The 18,524-nt window shown below is 40.7% G+C and overlaps 1 protein-coding gene across 2 annotated transcripts in view; it reads right to left on the bottom strand.

The window, feature by feature from the left end:
- The window catches only part of vps13a (vacuolar protein sorting 13 homolog A), a 285,577-nt gene extending 272,130 nt beyond the window's left edge, over positions 1-13,447 (bottom strand). Inside the window, exon 1 of one of the 2 annotated variants that reach the window (XM_028802445.2) lies at positions 13,007-13,446. In XM_028802445.2, the coding sequence (XP_028658278.1) occupies positions 13,007-13,106 (100 nt within the window). In that variant the 5' untranslated portion in view covers positions 13,107-13,446. Of the gene's footprint in view, positions 1-13,006 lie in introns of both variants that reach the window. The other variant, XM_028802446.2, reaches the window with a different exon arrangement.
- Between the last annotated feature and the right edge of the window lie 5,077 nt (positions 13,448-18,524).

Genomic DNA, 18,524 nt, shown 5'->3' on the forward strand with positions numbered 1-18,524 from the left:
TTTTTCCTCTAGTTCTCGAAATTTTGTTTTTCCAATGACACCCTTTCCACCTGTTCATAGAAAGTGAAATAATCTGTCTATGAATACTCCTGGAAAAAAATGACTTTCACCCTGCACAAAGTAGATGTCTTAAACGCACAATAAAGCAAAAAATCTGTTAATTTTACAGTGTAAAACTGTTAAATAGCAAAGGTAAACAACAGTAAAATGTAAAATGGTAAAGTGCTGTTTCAGTAACACCGAAGTTATGATATTTGCATATGGACACGCCCCCTTTTACCATATTGTTCCTTGTGAACTGCATACCTTTGAATAGTAGGGAAAAAACTTAAAACCAAGTTAGCAGACTTATTTTTCCCTGTGTGCTGAAGGTTTTTTGAGGTTATGGAAGCCGATTTATGTTGGGTTGTATTCAATAAGCTGGCACACCTGTAGGACATCATACACCACAAAAGCAAACTTTATTTCCCCACCAGACAATGTGCCATAGCTTCCTGAAACATTGAATTGTTTCAAGTATGTATAATTAAATAGTACGTTTGCTATTGGTTGTTGTTACTTTACTGATACAAGCTGTGTACTGGGGTTTGACCCTGGCAATATTTTCTAATGGTTTATTGATTGGCATATTTATTACACTACATGAATTCTGGGTTATGGTTGAACATTTCCTTCTGTTGGAATGTGCTACAAAGAAAAAACAGTTGTTTACTACAAAGTTATACTGTAGACCTACAAATATTGTAACCTTATTTATTACAGTAAAATTTTGGCAACCCAGCTGCCAGTTTTTTATCATAAAAATAACATTTTTTTTTAAAGTGTACCGTAGACCTAAAAATATTGTCACCTTCTTTTTTACTGTAAAATTCTGGCAACCCAGCTTTAAGTACTTTACCATAAATTTAACATTACACTGTAAAAAAAAACAAAAAAAAAACAAATACAGTTTAATTATAAAAATAACACTTTAATATAGGACATAACACTTCTACAACCCCAAATCAGAAAAAGTTGGGACAGTGTGGAAAATGTGAATAAAAAAAGAAAAAAGCAAGTTATAAATTCTCCTCAAATTTTATTTCATTGCAGACAGTATGAACACAAAATAATTGATGTTTTTTTTGTCAACATCATTTGATTTGTAAATAAATATCCATTCTTGCCATTCAGGCTTGTAACACATTTCAAAAAAAGTTGGGACAGTGCAGCATTTACCACTTTGTACAGTTCCCCTGTCTTTTAACAACACTTAAAAGACGTTTAGGCATTGAAGAAATCAAGTGACTAAGTGTTGCAGGTGTTAGTTTGTCCCATTCTTCGTGCAAACAACGTTTTAGGTGCGCAACAGTACGGGGTCTTCGTTGATGCATTTTTCATTTCAAAATGTGGCAAACATTCTCTATAGGAGACAAATCAGGGCTGCAGGCAGGCCAGTCAAGCATCCGCACCCTCTTCTTACGCAGCCATGCCTTTGTTACACGCGCAGTATGTGGTTTGGCATTGTCTTGCTGAAATAAGCATGGGCGTCCCTGGAAAAGACGTCGTCTTGAAGGCAGCATTTGTTCCTCCAAAACTGAGATATACTTCTCAGCATTGATGGTGCCATCTCAGAAGTGCAAGTTACCTTTGCCGAAGGCACTGACACAACCCCATACCATGACAGACTCTGGCTTTTGGACTTGTATCTGGTAACAGTCTGGATGGTCCTTTTCCTCTTTGGTCTGCAGCACACGGCGTCCATTTCTTCCAAAAAAGATGTGAAAAACCGATTCGTCTGACCACAATACATGTTTCCACTGCACAATGGACCATCCCAGATGCCTCCGAGCCCAGAGAAGTCGACGGCGCTTCTGGACACTATTTATGTAGGGCTTCCTTTTGGCACAGTACAGTTTTAGCTGGCATTTCCTAATGTAACTACGTACTGTAGTGCTTGAGAGTGACTTCCTGAAGTAGTCCTGAGCCCACGCAGTTATATCATTTATTGATGAATGACGGTTTTTAATGCAGTGCCATCTGAGGGCTCGGAGATCATGGCCATTCAGTTTAGGCTTGCGCCCTTGGCCTTTGCGCACGGTAATTTTTCCAGATTCCCTGATTCTTTTCACTATGTTATGCACTGTAGAGGGAGAAATGCCCAAATCTCTTCCTATCTGTCTTTGAGAAATGTTTTTCTTCATCATTTCAAAGATTTTTGCCCGCACTTGGTGGCAAACTGGCGATCCTCTGCCCATCTTTGCTCCTAAAGGAGTAGTCCTTTCCTCGATGCTGCTTTTGTACCGAATCATGATTGCAATCACCTGTTAACACCACCAGTTTCAAATCACATCATTATTTAGTTATTATACCTCATTACTACCCCTTAATTGCCCCCATCCCAACTTTTTTTGGAATGTGTTGCAAGCCTGAAGGGCAAGAATGGATATTTATTTACAAATCAAATGATGTTAACAAAACAAAACATGAATTATTTTGTGTTCATACTGTCTGCAATGAAATGAAATTTGAGGAGAATTTATAACTTGCTTTTTTCTTTTTTTATTCACATTTTCCACACTGTCCCAACTTTTTCTGATTTGGGGTTGTATGTATCTCGTTATTAAGGAGTTTAGTGTAAAAAAGTTAAAATCAGAATCTGTATCAGAATCAGACAATTGAGTAACATGAAATCAGTATCGGCCTTAAAAAACCTGATCAGAGCATCCCAGACGAAGTGGCTATGTTGCTGTTCTACACATGTAATGAAATGAGCTGCTCAGTTTGTTAATGCCACAATAATGTGCACATAACACATTTCCCTGTATGGTGTTATTAGAAATGCATAATTGCAGAGAAAAGTAAGTTATCAAAACAGCATACTTCATTGCTAAATACAAACATGCAAAACTTTTGAAGCCAATGTAATGTTGATTAGTATAGCCCCTAAAATGTGAAGAACATAGTAAAAGCACGTGTCACATATTTGAAATGTACGTTGGCATATATAATACCAGTTACACTACAGTCCTCATCAGTCCAGTTAATATTCTAATTCTGGAACAGAATACAGGTTATCAATAACAAAGCATCATCATTCAAATAAGATACTTTGAAAAAAAACACAACAAAGGATGTTTTACAGGAGTTCTGAAACAATGGATTAATGTAAAACTGACAAGTTTGATTTATCACAGAATACTTAAAGTTTGGATAAATGTAAAGCAGAGATGAATTTGGATGATTAAAGCACCAGAATTTTGTGACATTATAACACTGAATCAAATTGATCTGCCAATTAAAAATATTACTTTTTAGAAAGTGTTTTTTTTAACCAGCTAATGACAGAAGTATAAACTGTACAATAGTAAATGTTACCAATCTAGTGGTTTTCTGACAAAGACGATTTTAGAGGCATATTGTTACAAAAACAGCTTTAAAGTGTTTTTTTTATTATTACAATATCCTGAAGAAAAATATATATATATATATATATTATAGTATATAAATTTACTATTTCAACAGTGCAGAAATAATAATGTTTGCTTTTTTATTTTTAAGACTGATCTTAAGCAGTATTTTCCAGTTACTAGAGAGAAAATGACAAGAGAATAAAGTTGGAATATGCACATGGTAAGATTCATCAGGTAGTCTGTGATTATATCATTCTTTATAATCCCTATGCTGCAATTTATTTATTGATCATATATGTTCATCACATATTAAAATTCAAGCCCTGAATTACAGTGTTCTCCCTAACGTCTTTTAGCCGGGCACTCCACCCGGCTAATTTAGGTGAGCGCCCAGCTGACTGATACAGATCTACAGGCACAGGCAAATCGAATGATCTGCAGAGATGGCAAAGGGCTAGCGGGCGAGTGGCCAAATATTTTAGAAGCAGGATCACAAGTGGCGAGGGGTGAGGCGGAGCAGGGTGTTGCCAATCACTGGATGCTGAACAAGCTAATAGCGGGGACTCAGTGGAGCGGAGTTCACAAGCAAAGAGTATGGGCAGGTGGGTGGGTGAGAGGGGGCTGTACATGCTTATAGCGGGGGCAGAGCGGCAGTTCACAAGCAAAGAGGATGTGCAGGTGGGCGGGCGAGAGGAGGACTGCTGTTATATTGGTTTGTAACACCTTCTATTAACATAACAGTGTATGCAGAGTCAGTGTAAATAATAAAATAAAATTTAAAAAAAAAAAAAAAGACTAGTTGAACCAGCCGGTCAGATATCAGAAAAATGGCACCAGGAAGTGATATCTGTGTTCTCAGTGACAGTGTAGTCTGTGTAGTGCTGCTAAGCGTACATCTGCTCTCTACTTGTTCAGTACATAGCAAACCAATATATACAGTATATCCCAGCCAACACAGGGCACAAGGCGGGAAACAAACCCCATGCAGGGCGCCAGTCCACCGCAGGGCACGCACATGCACACAAACACACACAAAACACACTAGGGTCAATTTAGAATCGCCAATTAACCCTTAAACCACTACATACTTTGGTGTCCTGGGGTGCATTAACCCCTAATACTTTTTTCTGCACTTTAAGTAAACATCACAATTCACAAAGAATATGTGAAATTTTAATGGAACACGCATTTTTTTTCATGCAAGGAGCATCACAATTACTGCAACATTGATCATTTTACACACTGCCAATGAACTGTAAAAACTTTAAAAAAAAAACTACTGCAACAATCAATTATTATATGTACAAGGTGAAACTGACGCCATTGATGAAATGGAGTAAATCACCGAGACAACTGCGCTTGAACTGGCTTGCACGCAAGCACACAGAGGCCAATGCTGACACCGGCAGGCTAGTCTAGTGCAGCGGCTGAATCCCAGAGTCAGTGAGGCTGCAATGCTGCCATGGCCAGCAGTGGTCATGAGCTGGCTGCTCAACGAATATACGCACTGACTGATCAGCTCCGGCGTGATGGCAAATTGCTCTGTGAAGCGACTATAGCAGGTTGCGGCGTTCAATGAATGTACGTCGCCGAATATATATTTATGAATGCCAATATTAGTTAAGTTAAATGACAGTTGGATAATTAACTTAACTACTCGCGCAGTTATTTTTGTCCAACATCCTTTTATTTGAACCTACAAGCAGCATCCATCATCTCTCCTTAGCTAGATTCAATACAAGTACTGTGTCGCAATGGTTTCCCTCCAGTGTGCCCCCAGCCAGTTTTACGAGCGGATGCACAGTCGCAAGTTCCATATTGTGCATTTGGTATACCACACAGGCAGGGCTGTGGAGTCGGTAGATAAATACTTCAACTGAGTTTATGGTACTTCTGACTCTGACTCCCCAACTCAGACTCCTCTGTATTTAATATGCTAATGTATTTTCCATGTTAATTAAAGGAACGTAACATACACATCATTTAACCATAAATGCACTTGTGATCGAGTTGTGGCCAGAACATATTCGGAGGTAGTTTGAAATGGATAGGGAACATTTAATGAAGGGTGGCATGGTGGCGTAGTGGTAGTGATGCTGCCTCACAGCTAGGAGACCCGGGTTTGTTTCCCGGGGCCTCCCTGCATGGAGTTTGTGAGTTTGCATGTTCTCCCTGTGTCTGCGTGGGTTTCCTCTGGGTGGTCCGGTTTCTTCCCATAGTCTAAAGACATGCAGGTTAGGTGCATTGGCGATTCTAAATTGTCCCTGGTATGGGTGTGTATGCCTTGCGATGGGCTGGCGCCCTGCCTAGGGTTTGTTGCCTGCCTTGCGCCCTGTGTTGGCTGGGATTAGCTCCTGAAGTTAGGATATAGCGGGTTGGATGATGGATGGACATTGAATGAAAATATAAATGCTAATCCATTTTCTATCTACATACAAAAAAAGACAAAAGCCTTTTCCCTATATACTCAGCATCTCTCCTCTGCACATGTCCAAACCAACACAACCTCACCTCTCTGACTTTGTCCCCCAACTTTCTAACCTGAGCTGACCCTCTAATGTACTCATTTCTAATGCCAGGTGTAAATATAATACAGCTAATTTACATCCAGATATAATCCAAATACAAAAGAAATGTTAACTCAAAATGTCAACAAGGCCTATAAAACATGATTAAATCTCACAAAAACTGAATCCTACTTCCTTCACAAAGCATTGTAAAAAACTAGTCAAAAGCTCTACATATACACGTCATGCACATATGCATACCCACACTCATGCAAAATAATTGATACTGCTCAGTTTTCAGTAATTTATTAGTTAATTGCATATAAAGAACTTTTACAGCAATTATTGTTACTTCCTCTCAGGTCCTTTAAACTGGGTTTGAATTGAGTTCATGTCAGTTTCAGACAGACAGACAGACATAGACAGATACTTTATTAATCCTAATGCTCCAGCAGCAGCATACTGATAAAGAACAATATTAAAGAGCGATAACAATGCAGGTATACAGACAGACAGTAACTTTGTATAATTTTAACGTTTACCCCCCCTGGTGGAATTGAAGAGTCGCATAGTGTGGCAGAGGAACGATCTCCTCAGTCTGTCAGTGGAGCAGGACATTGACAACAGTCTGTCGCTGAAGCTGCTCCTCTGTCTGATGATGATACTGTTTAGTGGATGCAGTGGATTCTCCATGATTGACAAGAGCCTGCTCAGTGCCTGTCGCTCTGCCACGGATGTCAAACTGTCCAGCTCCGTGCCAACAATAGAGCCTGCCTTCTTCACCAGTTTGTCCAGGCGTGAGGCATCCCTCTTCTTTATGCTGCCACCCCAGCACACCACTGCGTAGAAGAGGGCACTCACCACAACCGTCTGATAGAACATCTTCAGCATCTTATTGCAGATGTTGAAGGACGCCAGCCTTCTAAGGAAGTATAGTCGGCTCTGTCCTTTCTTACACAGAGCAGCAGTATTGGCAGTCCAGTCCAATTTATCATCCAGCTGCACTCCCAGGTATTTATAGGTTTGCACCCTCTGCACACAGTCACCTCTGATGATCACGGGGTCCATGAGGGGCCTGGTCCTCCTAAAATCCACTACCAGCTCCTTGGTTTTGCTGGTGTTCAGGTGTAGGTGGTTTTGCACATGGCAGGACTCCGAGTTGTATTGGAAGTCCGATGTATATAGATAGGCTGAACAGGACCAGAGAAAGTACAGTCCCCTGTGGCGTTCCTGTGTTGCTGACCACAATGTCAGACCTGCAGTTCCCGAGACGCACATACTGAGGTCTGTCTGTAAGATAGTTTCTGCAGGCACTATGGTTTTCCTCTCAAAAACACTAAAACATGAAGATTAGATCTTTAAAAAAGCCCAGCATGAGCATATGTGGTTGTGTATATCTGAGCATGAATGTGCCCTTGAACAAATTGAACACTGTAGAGTGTGGGTCCTTTCTTTGAAGCGAATGCTACAGAATATGCTCTGGCACCTTGTGACTCTAAATTGGAGTAAATGAGTACTTTTATCTGTCTTTGTTCTGAACCCAATCACCTGCTTATATGTATTTCAAAATTATTTTTACAGTATTTTGAACTGATCCTCAACACACAATTTATACGTCTTCCATAATCAATTACCATCTCAAGGGTGCCTGTAAAGTACAAAGCTAAAATGCTACCATTTACATTTTTTTAATAAGAGAAAAAAGGGGCTTAAATAACAATTTTAGCATTTAAATGTCAACTGCCTCCTGACTCCTCAACTGTACCCAAAATTCACAATTTACCTGTTAGTAGTGGTGCCTTTCATTAGCGATTTTGACACTCCTGTCCTTTCCACACAGCTCTGTGCTTTTCTGTTCCGGTTTGTATTTCTCTGCTTTTGTCTACAGAATTAATGTTTTTTCACCATAATCATTTCTTTAACAAAATTTATGAGCTAGATCTCCTTTTCTACAATTATTCCTGGTGTACAACAATTTGTTGTTTTGTATATGTTAATGAAAAATTTTTAACTGTGCATCAAAAGACATAACTACTAATCTGCACATCACCAGATTATACACTGCTCAAATAAAAACTAAGGGAACACTTACTCATCACAGTCTTAACACAAAGTCTATAAGCTTCAAGTAATATAAATATGTCTAGTTAGGAAGCATAAGCAATTGTGAATCAACTTCGCCTGCTTTGGTATAAATGAAAGTGACAACAGGTACACTGGAGGGGCAACAGCAACACAACCCCTAAAAAGGCATTGCTCTCTCCTTATCCTTCCTGACTGATTCATCTTTAGTTTTGTGTTTTGCTAGTGTTCTTGTCACTACTGGCAGCATGAGGCGGTACCTGCAGCCGATGCAGGTTGCACAAGGAGTCCAGCTACTCCAGGATGGCACATACTGTAGATACATGCCATTTCAAAAAGGTTTGTTGTTTCTCCCAGCATAGTCTCAAGAGCATGGAGGAGATAACCAGGAGATGAGCCTTTACATCAGGAAAGCTGGATAGGGCCCTGGGCCGTAGAAGGCCACCATCCCAGCAGCACGACCGGTATCTGCTCCTTTGTGTGAGAAGGAACAGGAGAAGCATTGCCAGATCTCTACAAAATGACCTCCAGCTGGCTACTGGTATGTATGTTTCTGACCACACTGTGAGAAACAGATTCCAGGAGGGTGGAATGAAGGCAGCATGAAGGCTCTAGTGGAACCTGTGCTCACCACCATGCAGCTTGAATGGCATTCACCAGAAAATACCACAATTGGCAGTTTCACACTGAGCACATGTGACAGACATGAAAGAGTCTGGAGTTAATGTGGTGAAGGTTATCCATCCATCATCCAACCCGCTATATCCTAACTACAGGGTCACGGGGGGTCTGCTGGAGCCAATCCCAGCCAACACTGGGCACAAGGCAGGAACCAAACCCCGGGCAGGGCACACAAACACACCCACACACCAAGCACACACTAGGGACAATTTAGAATCGCCAATGCACCCAACCTGCATGTCTTTGGACTGTAGAAGGAAACCAGAGTACCCGGAGGAAACCCATGTAGACACAGGGAGAACATGCAAACTCCACGCAGGGAGGACACGGGAAGCGAACCCGGGTCTCCTAACTGCGAGGCAGCAACGCAACCCACTGCGCCACCGTGCCACCCCAAGGTTATGCAGCCTGCAAAATCATTAAGCACGATCAGTTTGGTGATGGGTCAGGGATGGTCTGGGGAAACATATCCCTAGAGGGTCGCACAGGTCTCCACATGCTAGGCAACAGTACCCCGACTGCTATTAGATACTAGGATTAAATCATCAGAGTCACTGTCAGACCTTACACTGGTGCCATGAGGCCTGGCCTCCTCCTGGTGCAGGATAATCCCTAGCCTCATGTGGCCAGTGTGTGTAGGACGTTCCTGGATGATGAAGGCATTGATGCTATTGCCTGGCCTACACATTCCCCAGACCTGAATCCGACTGAGAGTCTCTGGTATGTCATGTATAGGAGCATCCTACACCACAGTCACCAAGTACCACCAGAGATCATCCAGGTCGTCACATAAGCCCTTATCCTGGTTTGGGAGGAGATCGTCCTGGACACCATCTCAGTCTCATTAGGAGCATACCCAGACATGGTGGGGAAAGCATACAGGCAAATGAGGGCCATACACACTACTGAGTTACATAATAAATTACAGTGATGAAATTCACGCAAGTTGGTTCAGCATGTGATTTCATCTTTTGACTTTGATTTTCGGTATGATGTTGAATCTAGCCCTCAATGGGTTGGTGAACATTTTGTTCTCAACAATTACACAGTATTACTCAGTAAAGATTTTCCACTTGAATATTTTGTTCATCGAGATCCAATGTGTGATTTAAGTGTTCCGTAATTTTTTTGAGCAGTGTATGATGCATAACTTGACTTTGCATCCAGCACACTGTGTACATGAACATGTGCTACCCTTTATATTCCTTGCTTTGTACCTCAGTAAATACAAGTTACCACCAATATACTAACAACTCAATTGTGCTTCATTCACTCAGAATATGGAACCAATGTAGGAAGCACTTAAAGACAGAGAAGCTTTTATCTGTGGCACCTCTGCACAATAACCACCTTCTTCCACCCTCTCAAATGTACTCAGTTTTTAATGTTTGGAAAACATTTAGGATTAAATCACTTAGAGATTTGTACATACTGCAGATAGCGTCTTCGCACCCTATGAACAATTACACTCCAGATTTAACTTTCCATCAACACAATTCGTTCACTACCTCCAAATTAGAACTTTGCTAAACAAAACCTGCCCAATTTTCTTCACCTCCCACCTACTTTTATTCTGGAAGAAATATTGATCTGTTTTGAGGACTCATACAGCATTTCTGCAGTATATAAAGACATTTTAAAGTTCCTCCCTTTCAAAGATTCCAGAGTAGAAAAAGGATCTCTTAATCAACTCAGAAAAGGAGTGGAAGGCAGCCATGAATTCACTCTAGCTCCATATGCACAAAGCATTTAATTATTAATCTTAAAATCATATATCAAGCAAATCGGTCTTGTTTAAAATTGTCCAAAATGTTTCCAGGGCAAGATCCAACCTGCGAACGTTGCAATCAAGTTCCAGCCTCATTGGGCCATATGTTTTGGGCGTGCACCAAAATAATATCATTCTGGAAAAAAATCTTTAAATGCCTTGGTGTTACAATCTCTCTTAATCCACTAACAGCTGTGGCTTCAGTGGTTTAAGCCACTGATCTCTGATGCCCAGTCCCTAATCTTTTGGTCAAAGATATTCACAAACAATCTTGGAAAGTCCCCAAACCTCATGCCCACGGTATAACATTCCTATTCCCATTATACAGTAAATCAGTTTCTTTCCAAGTTCTTACTTATTTATATAGGTTTTAAAAAAATAACTATTTTAACTGATATTAATAGCTTGATGGGGAACTTAATTCAGTTAATTTTCTCCTTCCACAGGGTAATATTGTTAGTGATTTTAAGCTAAAATTGATCATTTGCTTTCAACAGATTTTTCTTTTTAATAGTTTTTTTCTTGTTTTTCAACTGCTGATTACTGGATACTACACTACTAGCTAGATATAATGTACTTTCAAAAATGTTAAGCTGAATAACAATTAGTCACAGACTCTCCACCATTAACACACATCAATCAATGCTATTTTCACATCACTTAAATTGCAGTCTGCTATGTAGTACTAGGGTGTTGTACCGTGTTAGCCATTATGAATGTAGAGAAAAGCCAAGCAAAATGACACCTTTTATTGGCTAACTAAAAAGATTACAATATGCAAGCTTTCGAGGCAACTTAGGCCCCTTCTTCAGGCAAGATGTAATACAGAAACTGGAGTTCCCTATGTTTATATACATACTCTAGGACAAGAAACAACATTGGTAAATATTTAAATGAGAAATTTTAAATGTAAAAAATTAATAGAGTCATTCAGTCTAGGGTTAATTTAACAAGAGAGAAAAGAACAATGTATTGTCAAGATATCTGGATAAGATAACTGTCCAACAAAGTCTTTTGAAGTTTGTAATGAGTTTTTCAAAACAATGTGGGTCTGTAGACAGGTTGTCTGTCATTCTGAGAGATGTAAACAATCCTCATAACTGGCCATAAAACTCTTGTCTTTATTCAATCCATGTTGTAAAGTATAAAATTTTAGCATGAGTTTAACTTCCCATTCTTTTCTCTCTTGCTGTGTTTTGAAGTTGCCCATACGCACTGTGACTTTAAAGTCCTTCTCAGTGTCCATGGCTGTTGAAGTGGGCCGCCACAGGAACATCTGTGTTGCCATGTTTAATGTGGAACCTGTGTAAATTCATTCTCTGGCGGAGTGTTTGTCCAGTTTCTCTCACATAGAGTGCAGTGTCAGGACATTTCATGCAGAAAATTAGGTAGACTACATTAGATAATTAGATGATTAGTCTGCTGTGTATGAATGTTATTTTGTAAAGTACTGTTAAAAAGTTTATTTTTGATGGAGTCTGCTAACACGTGGAATGCATTCAATTATCGAAATTACTTTCATGTATCTTATTGTTACAAAACTATTTAATAAACAAAAATATAACAGACTCTTGGATGAAGTAAATAAAAAATGTAAAATGCTTTTATATTATTTAACTAAATTTGACAACATTCTTACAGTGTCTTAACTTGTTAACTTTAGTTATATCTGAGCCTTCACAATTGCATAAAAAACATATATTATTTCTCCCAACACCCTACAAAAACATTTGTAATGTAAGGCTATGTGTTTAATAGTACCGAAACAAAAGTTTTACTTCAGGTTTAATAACAGTGAAACCTGTGATAATGTTGCTCGTTTACAAGTGTATTAGCATGTAAGACTACTACACATTTCGACATGTCTGTGAGTGGTTAAGCCCTGCTACAGTGCTGATTTCTCATGTTCTCCCGGTGTCTTCATGGTTTTCCTCAAAGTGCTCCAGTTTTTCTGCCACACCCTCTTGCTTATGCTGGCAGGTGAATCAGCGATTCCAAATTGACCCGGTGTTGGTATGACTCCGGTTGACTAGAGATGATCACGGTTAGTTCCGGCCTCCACGGGACAAAATTGAGAATGGCATATTAAAAATAAAAACAGAATCAAAACATTAAAGGCACATTTGCTCGCACTGACCGAGTCCGAAAAAGAACTCCAAAACAGTCAACCATCCGCCAAACTTAACACTTTCTTTGCTTTCTCTAAGCTGTCACACAAATGAAGGTCAACGAGCAGAACCAAAAGCTCCTCTCCGCGGGACGCTATCGTCCCTTGACAGCTGCTTCGATTACACGCGAGAGGCTCTGCACATGAGGTGACGCCACGCTACCAAAGCCTCGCGGCCACCGCGGGTAGGAGTGGAAAGAAGTGCACGGCAGAAGCACTTCTCGATGTAGGTGAGAAGATATGACACGTTCGGACGCAAAAAAAAGGCGTGCGATCGGCCAACACTACAGAGAACACACAGGCGGGCACCTCGGGTTGTGTTTACAGGTCTGTATAGAACTGTCAGACGAGAATCCGAACAGACCACACACACCCTTTCCCGTATCAAGTCTCAAATAGCGCCACTTACCTCCCCATATGCCAAGCTTAAGCTGTGAACTGTCTAAATTCACCACATAATCCCCAAGGAATCTATTCAGGACATCCACCACCACCGACTCAAACACCATGTTGCACGCTGTCTACTCCTCAATAACCATAGCAGTTGGAAAAGCACGAGACATTCGCACAAGCCGCAGCTCCAGTCTTCGCAGACTCCTCCTCTTTTGCAGCCTCTTATCGCGAAACACGACGCGTTCCCAGTGGGCAGCGCGTGCCGTCGCATACAGGCGGGAGTAGGTCGTCTCAGAAAGTATGGAGGAGCAGGACGTGCAGCATCTCCAGCCTGCTTTTGTAAGAAATTTACAAGGCGTAGACACTTCGAAGCGTCTGAAACCTAAACGGCAGCTACTATACCAGCCGCGAGTGCTGGCGACTGTCTTCTGTACCAGTTTATGACTTGACACACGGAAGTGACGTCAGCCACTCCTAGCTCAGAGAAGCAGTTGGAGGCCTGAAGATCGTCATACAATCAAGTTGGGTAAAGTTAACCAGGCAAAGAAGTGTCATGTGAAAACTGCCTCACGTATATGAATTCCAAAAATGATTTTCAAGACGCGTGGGAACATTAACGGCTTATTAAAATAAATGTGTAAGTGTGCCAAAGTTCCTACTTTAAAAAAAAAATCAAGAAGCACATGTATTGGCCAGGTATGCACCCATAACAAGGAATTTGACTCCGTTTTTTTGTTTTTGAGTCACCACTTATAGATATAGGAGAAGTACTCACCTGAAACAAAAAATACAAAACAAGGAGTGTAAACCATACAACCACATATGTAGTACAAAGTTATTAAATTTTCCACCCTGCTTAATCCAGACCAGGGTTGCTGGAGGGTTGAGGGCCTGGAGCCTGTCCCAGCCAGTATTGGGTGCAAGGCAGGAAGAAACCCTTGACAGAGGACAGTCCATCTCAAGGTGAAGCACACACCAGTTCACCTAACCTACATGTCTACAGTGGGAGGAAACCAGATCACCCAGAGAAAACCCACACAGACTGGGAGAACTGCAAACTTCATTCAGGGAGGACCCAAAACACAAATTCAAGTCTCCTTTCTGCAAGACAGCAGCGCTACCACTCTGCCACCATATGTAGTGCAAGGCTGTTTTTTTTTTTTTTATTTCTCCAGTGCCTTTGGAACCATTCGGCCATCCCTTTTAAAGGGTAAACTTAGAGTTACGCAGGTGGACGAGGCTTTAGTGTCCTGGATAATGGACTGTCTGTCCAGCAGTGTACAGTTTATGAGGCTCAAGGACTGAGTCTCTGATATGAATGTGGGCAACACTGGGACAACACAAGGAAAAGCCCTCTCTCATTTACATTTATTTATTTGCTTAGTACTTGCTTAGTACATGCTTTTACACCAAGCGACTTGAGTGGTCAAGAAGGAGCATAGAATCTCAGAAGTGTCTCCATATATAGGTACAGACACACTGACTATCCCGTCAGCAAGTGACAAGGATTTGAACTTAATGCATGCTGATACAGGAAGCCATTGTACTGATCAGAAAATAGGAGTGACATGTTCTCATCTTGGCTGGTTGAACACCAGACATGCTTCTGCATTTTGAATCATCTGCAGTGGCTTGGTGACATATGCCGGTGCTACTGCCAGCAGAGAGTTGTAGTCCAGACATAACAAGACCAAAGCCTGGATTAGGGTTTGTGCTGCCTATATAAAGTCTGATCTTGTGGATGTTGTACAGAGTAAATCTGAAAGACTACGGACCATAGCAACATGTGTTAGTGGTAGTGAGTCAAGTTGAACATAGATGAGGTGCTGAGTAGATGGACAATCTGGGATAAATAGAAGGTCCGTCTTTTCCTGGTTGTGCTATCTCCTTTTCTTTTCACTCTGTGCAAGTCAGACTATAAGTATAACATCAGGGTTCTCGTGTATAATGCCATGTGTAGAATTCATACTAACACATGGTATATGGACAAAAATAGAAATGTGCATACGCACAAAAAAATTCAGATGCATAAAACACAAAAACACACTTTCCCTTTGTAAATCCCAATCAATGTGAATTCTAACCCACATGCATGCACCTACAGCCCCACCCAACTCCTCCTAGAATTGTGCATATTTGAATTTGCAAATCAGTATAAATAGCCCCTTCTGTTCAGTGGTTTGTTAAAAGACTATGGTAAAGGCATGTGTAAAAAAGAATTTCAGCGAATGTGAAATGGAGATCTTACTCAGTGAAGTGGAGGCAAGAAAAAAAACAATTATTTTGTGGCTTAGGCAGTGGTATGAGCAACAGAAGGAAATGGATGGAGCGGCCCTCAAAAATTAAATATGAAGTAAAAAAGGTCAATGTCAAGATTAAAGTCGAAACGTCGACTTTAATCTCAGAGTTTCCACTTTAACCTCATAGTTTATTTTGTCATTAAAGTAGAACGTTGTAAACTTTATCTTAAAATCGATGTTTAATTTACTAGAGTTTCTCAAATTCCATTGTAATGAAAGTAACACAGTAAATGCTTCTTATTCTATGTGTTCCCTGACCCAATCGTTAATCACTACGTACTTCTTAAAAGGGTTTTCTCTTACGCCAACAGGAGTGCGCAGTCAGTGATCGCCACACATAATACATTGCATTCATGATTTTACAGCTCTCTGAACATTTTAGAATACTAAGATGTATATTGGATATCATTTCATGATGAAATGTGTTAAAGCATGTATTAAACATGTGCGGGCACCCAGTCCAGGGATTGTTCCTGCCTCCTGCAAGATGCTTGCTGGGACACACGCAACCCTGGATGGAATAATTTATTGAAGCAGTACTGTCTCTGTCAAACATACCAAACCCCAATTTCTATCCTTTTGTTTTCTTTCTGCATATAACCAATCGCCACAAAATAAGCATCTGTAAAAAATGTAAAATCAGCCATAAGCTTAGAATGCCTGTTCTTCAAAACTTTTATGGAACATTGAAAAATCTTTGTTATACATGTTTGATTATTCCATCCATCCATCCAGGGTCAAGCCAGTCCCAGCAAGCATAGAGCACAAGGCAGTAACAATCCCTGAATGGGGCGCCAGCTCATCGCTACCGCTGCACCACTGTGCTCCCATATGTTTAATTATTAAAAGTATGCATTATTTAAATGAAGTTAACAATTTATCTGTAAATCAATCCATTGCATCATAAAAATGATATCTAATATACATCCTAGTTTTCTAACAGTGCACAGCTCCAAGAGGATAGCTTTTGGAAATCTAAATCGACAAAGCCAGTAATAATTATTTGTAAATACACACTCTCTTCTATTGAATTAAATTGAATTACTTTATTGTCATTGTATGGTACAATGAGATTCAATATACAACTCGTCTATCAACTTATTTTCTATAAAATGATAATCCCATTAATGCCAAAAAGGACTCTGCTCTGTTGGGCCCTTGAGCAAGGCCCTTAACCTGCAATTGCTGAGCGCTTTGAGTAGTGAGAAAAACGCTATATGAAAGCAAAGAATTATTAATGTTATTATTATTAATAATAATAGTATGGTAAAAACAATGAAAAAAATACTATATGAAAGTAAAATATACATGTACAGTACATATAGTGCAGATGGTTCATAAAGTTGCTCAGGTTGTGCAATATTACAGTTGTAGTGCAAGTTTACAGTGAGGTCATTGTAATTCTAAGTACAAACAGTTCTGGGAGCACTTGATGGACTGATTGACTCGATAGGAGAAGTTCAAATAGACTGTGTCATGGGTGAGTGGAATCCAAGCAGATGCTGGTGGCTTTCCTGATGCAGCATGTGCTATAAATGTCCTCCAGGGCTGGAAGCTGTATCCTCTACTGTAAGCTGTAATCCTCGGTGCTCTTGACACAACTTGTGCAGCTGTGATACAACACACTAATACAATAAACAGGTTAAAATACTCTCTTTGTTGCACTGAGAGTCTTCTTCTTCTTCCTTTGGCTGCTCCCGTTAGGGGTTGCCACAGCGGATCATCTTTTTCCATATCTTTCTGTCCTCTGCATCTTGTTCTGTTACACCCATCACCTGCATGTCCTCTCTCACCACATCCATAAACCTTCTCTTAGGCCTTCCTCTTTTTCTCTTGCCTGGCAGCTCTATCCTTAGCTTCCTTCTCCCAATATACAGTACCCAGCATCTCTCCTCTGCACATGTCCAAACCAACGCAATCTCGCCTCTCTGACTTTGTCTCCCAACTGTCCAACATGAGCTGACCCTCTAATGTGCTCATTTCTATTCCTGTCCATCCTTGTCACACCTTAAGTCATACAGGCCAAACTAGTATCCCTAACCAACCCACCTTCTTTAGGATATGGTAGTGTGGGGGACATGATGTCCAATCAGATATTTAAAGTATGTCAGATTATGAGGCTAATATACTCATTTCTAATCCTATCCATCCCCGTCACACCCAGTGCAAATCTTAGCATCTTTAACTCTGCTACCTCCAGCTCTGCCTCCTGCTTTTTGGTCAGTGCCACTGTCTCCAACCCATATACTGTAACATAGGTGGTCTCACTACCGCCCTGTAGACCTTCCCTTTCACTTTTGCTGATATCCATCTGATTCTCTTCTCCACCCATTCCACCCTGCCTGCACTCTCTTTTTCACCTATCTTCCACAATCCCCATTACTCTGTACTGCTGTTGATCCCAAGTATTTAGACTCATCCACCTTCGCCAACTCTACTCCTTGCATCCTCACCATTCCACTGACCTCTCTCTCATTTACGCATATGTATTCTGTCTTGTTCCTACTGATCTTCATTCCTCCCCTCTCTAGAGCATATCTCCACCTCTCCAGGGTCTCCTCAACCTGCTCCCTACTATCGCTACAGATCACAATGTCATCAGCAAACAAGGGGACTCCTGTCTAATCTCGTCTGTCAACCTGTCCATTACCATTGCAAATAAGAAAAGGCTCAGAGCCGATCCCTGATGTAATCCCACCTTCACCTTGAATGCATCCATCACTCCTTCCGCAGACCTCACCACGGTCACACTTCCCTCGTACATATCCTGTACAACCCTTCTCTGCCACTCCTGACTTCCTCATACAATACCACAACTCCTCTCAAGGCACCCTGTCATATGCTTTCTCCAGGTCCACAAAGACGCAATGCAACTCCTTCTGGTCTTCTCTATACTTCTGTATCAACACCCTCAGAACAAACATCGCACTGTGGTGCTCTTTCTTGGCATGAAACCATACTGATGCTCACTAATCATCACCTCACTTTTTAACCTAGCTTCCACTACTTTTTCCCATAACTTCATGCTGTGGCTCATCAATTTTATCCCCCTGTAGTTACTACAGTCCTGCACATCCTCCTTATTCTTAAATATCGGCACCAGTACACTTCTTCTCCACTCCTCAAGCATCCTATCACTTTCCAAGATTCCATTAAACAATCTGGTTAAAATCTCCACTGCCATCTCTCCTAAACACCTCCATGCTTCCACAGGTATGTCATCTGGACTAACAG

This window comes from Erpetoichthys calabaricus, chromosome 5 (genome assembly GCF_900747795.2).
Source record: "Erpetoichthys calabaricus chromosome 5, fErpCal1.3, whole genome shotgun sequence".
NCBI classification, from domain to species: domain Eukaryota; kingdom Metazoa; phylum Chordata; class Cladistia; order Polypteriformes; family Polypteridae; genus Erpetoichthys; species Erpetoichthys calabaricus.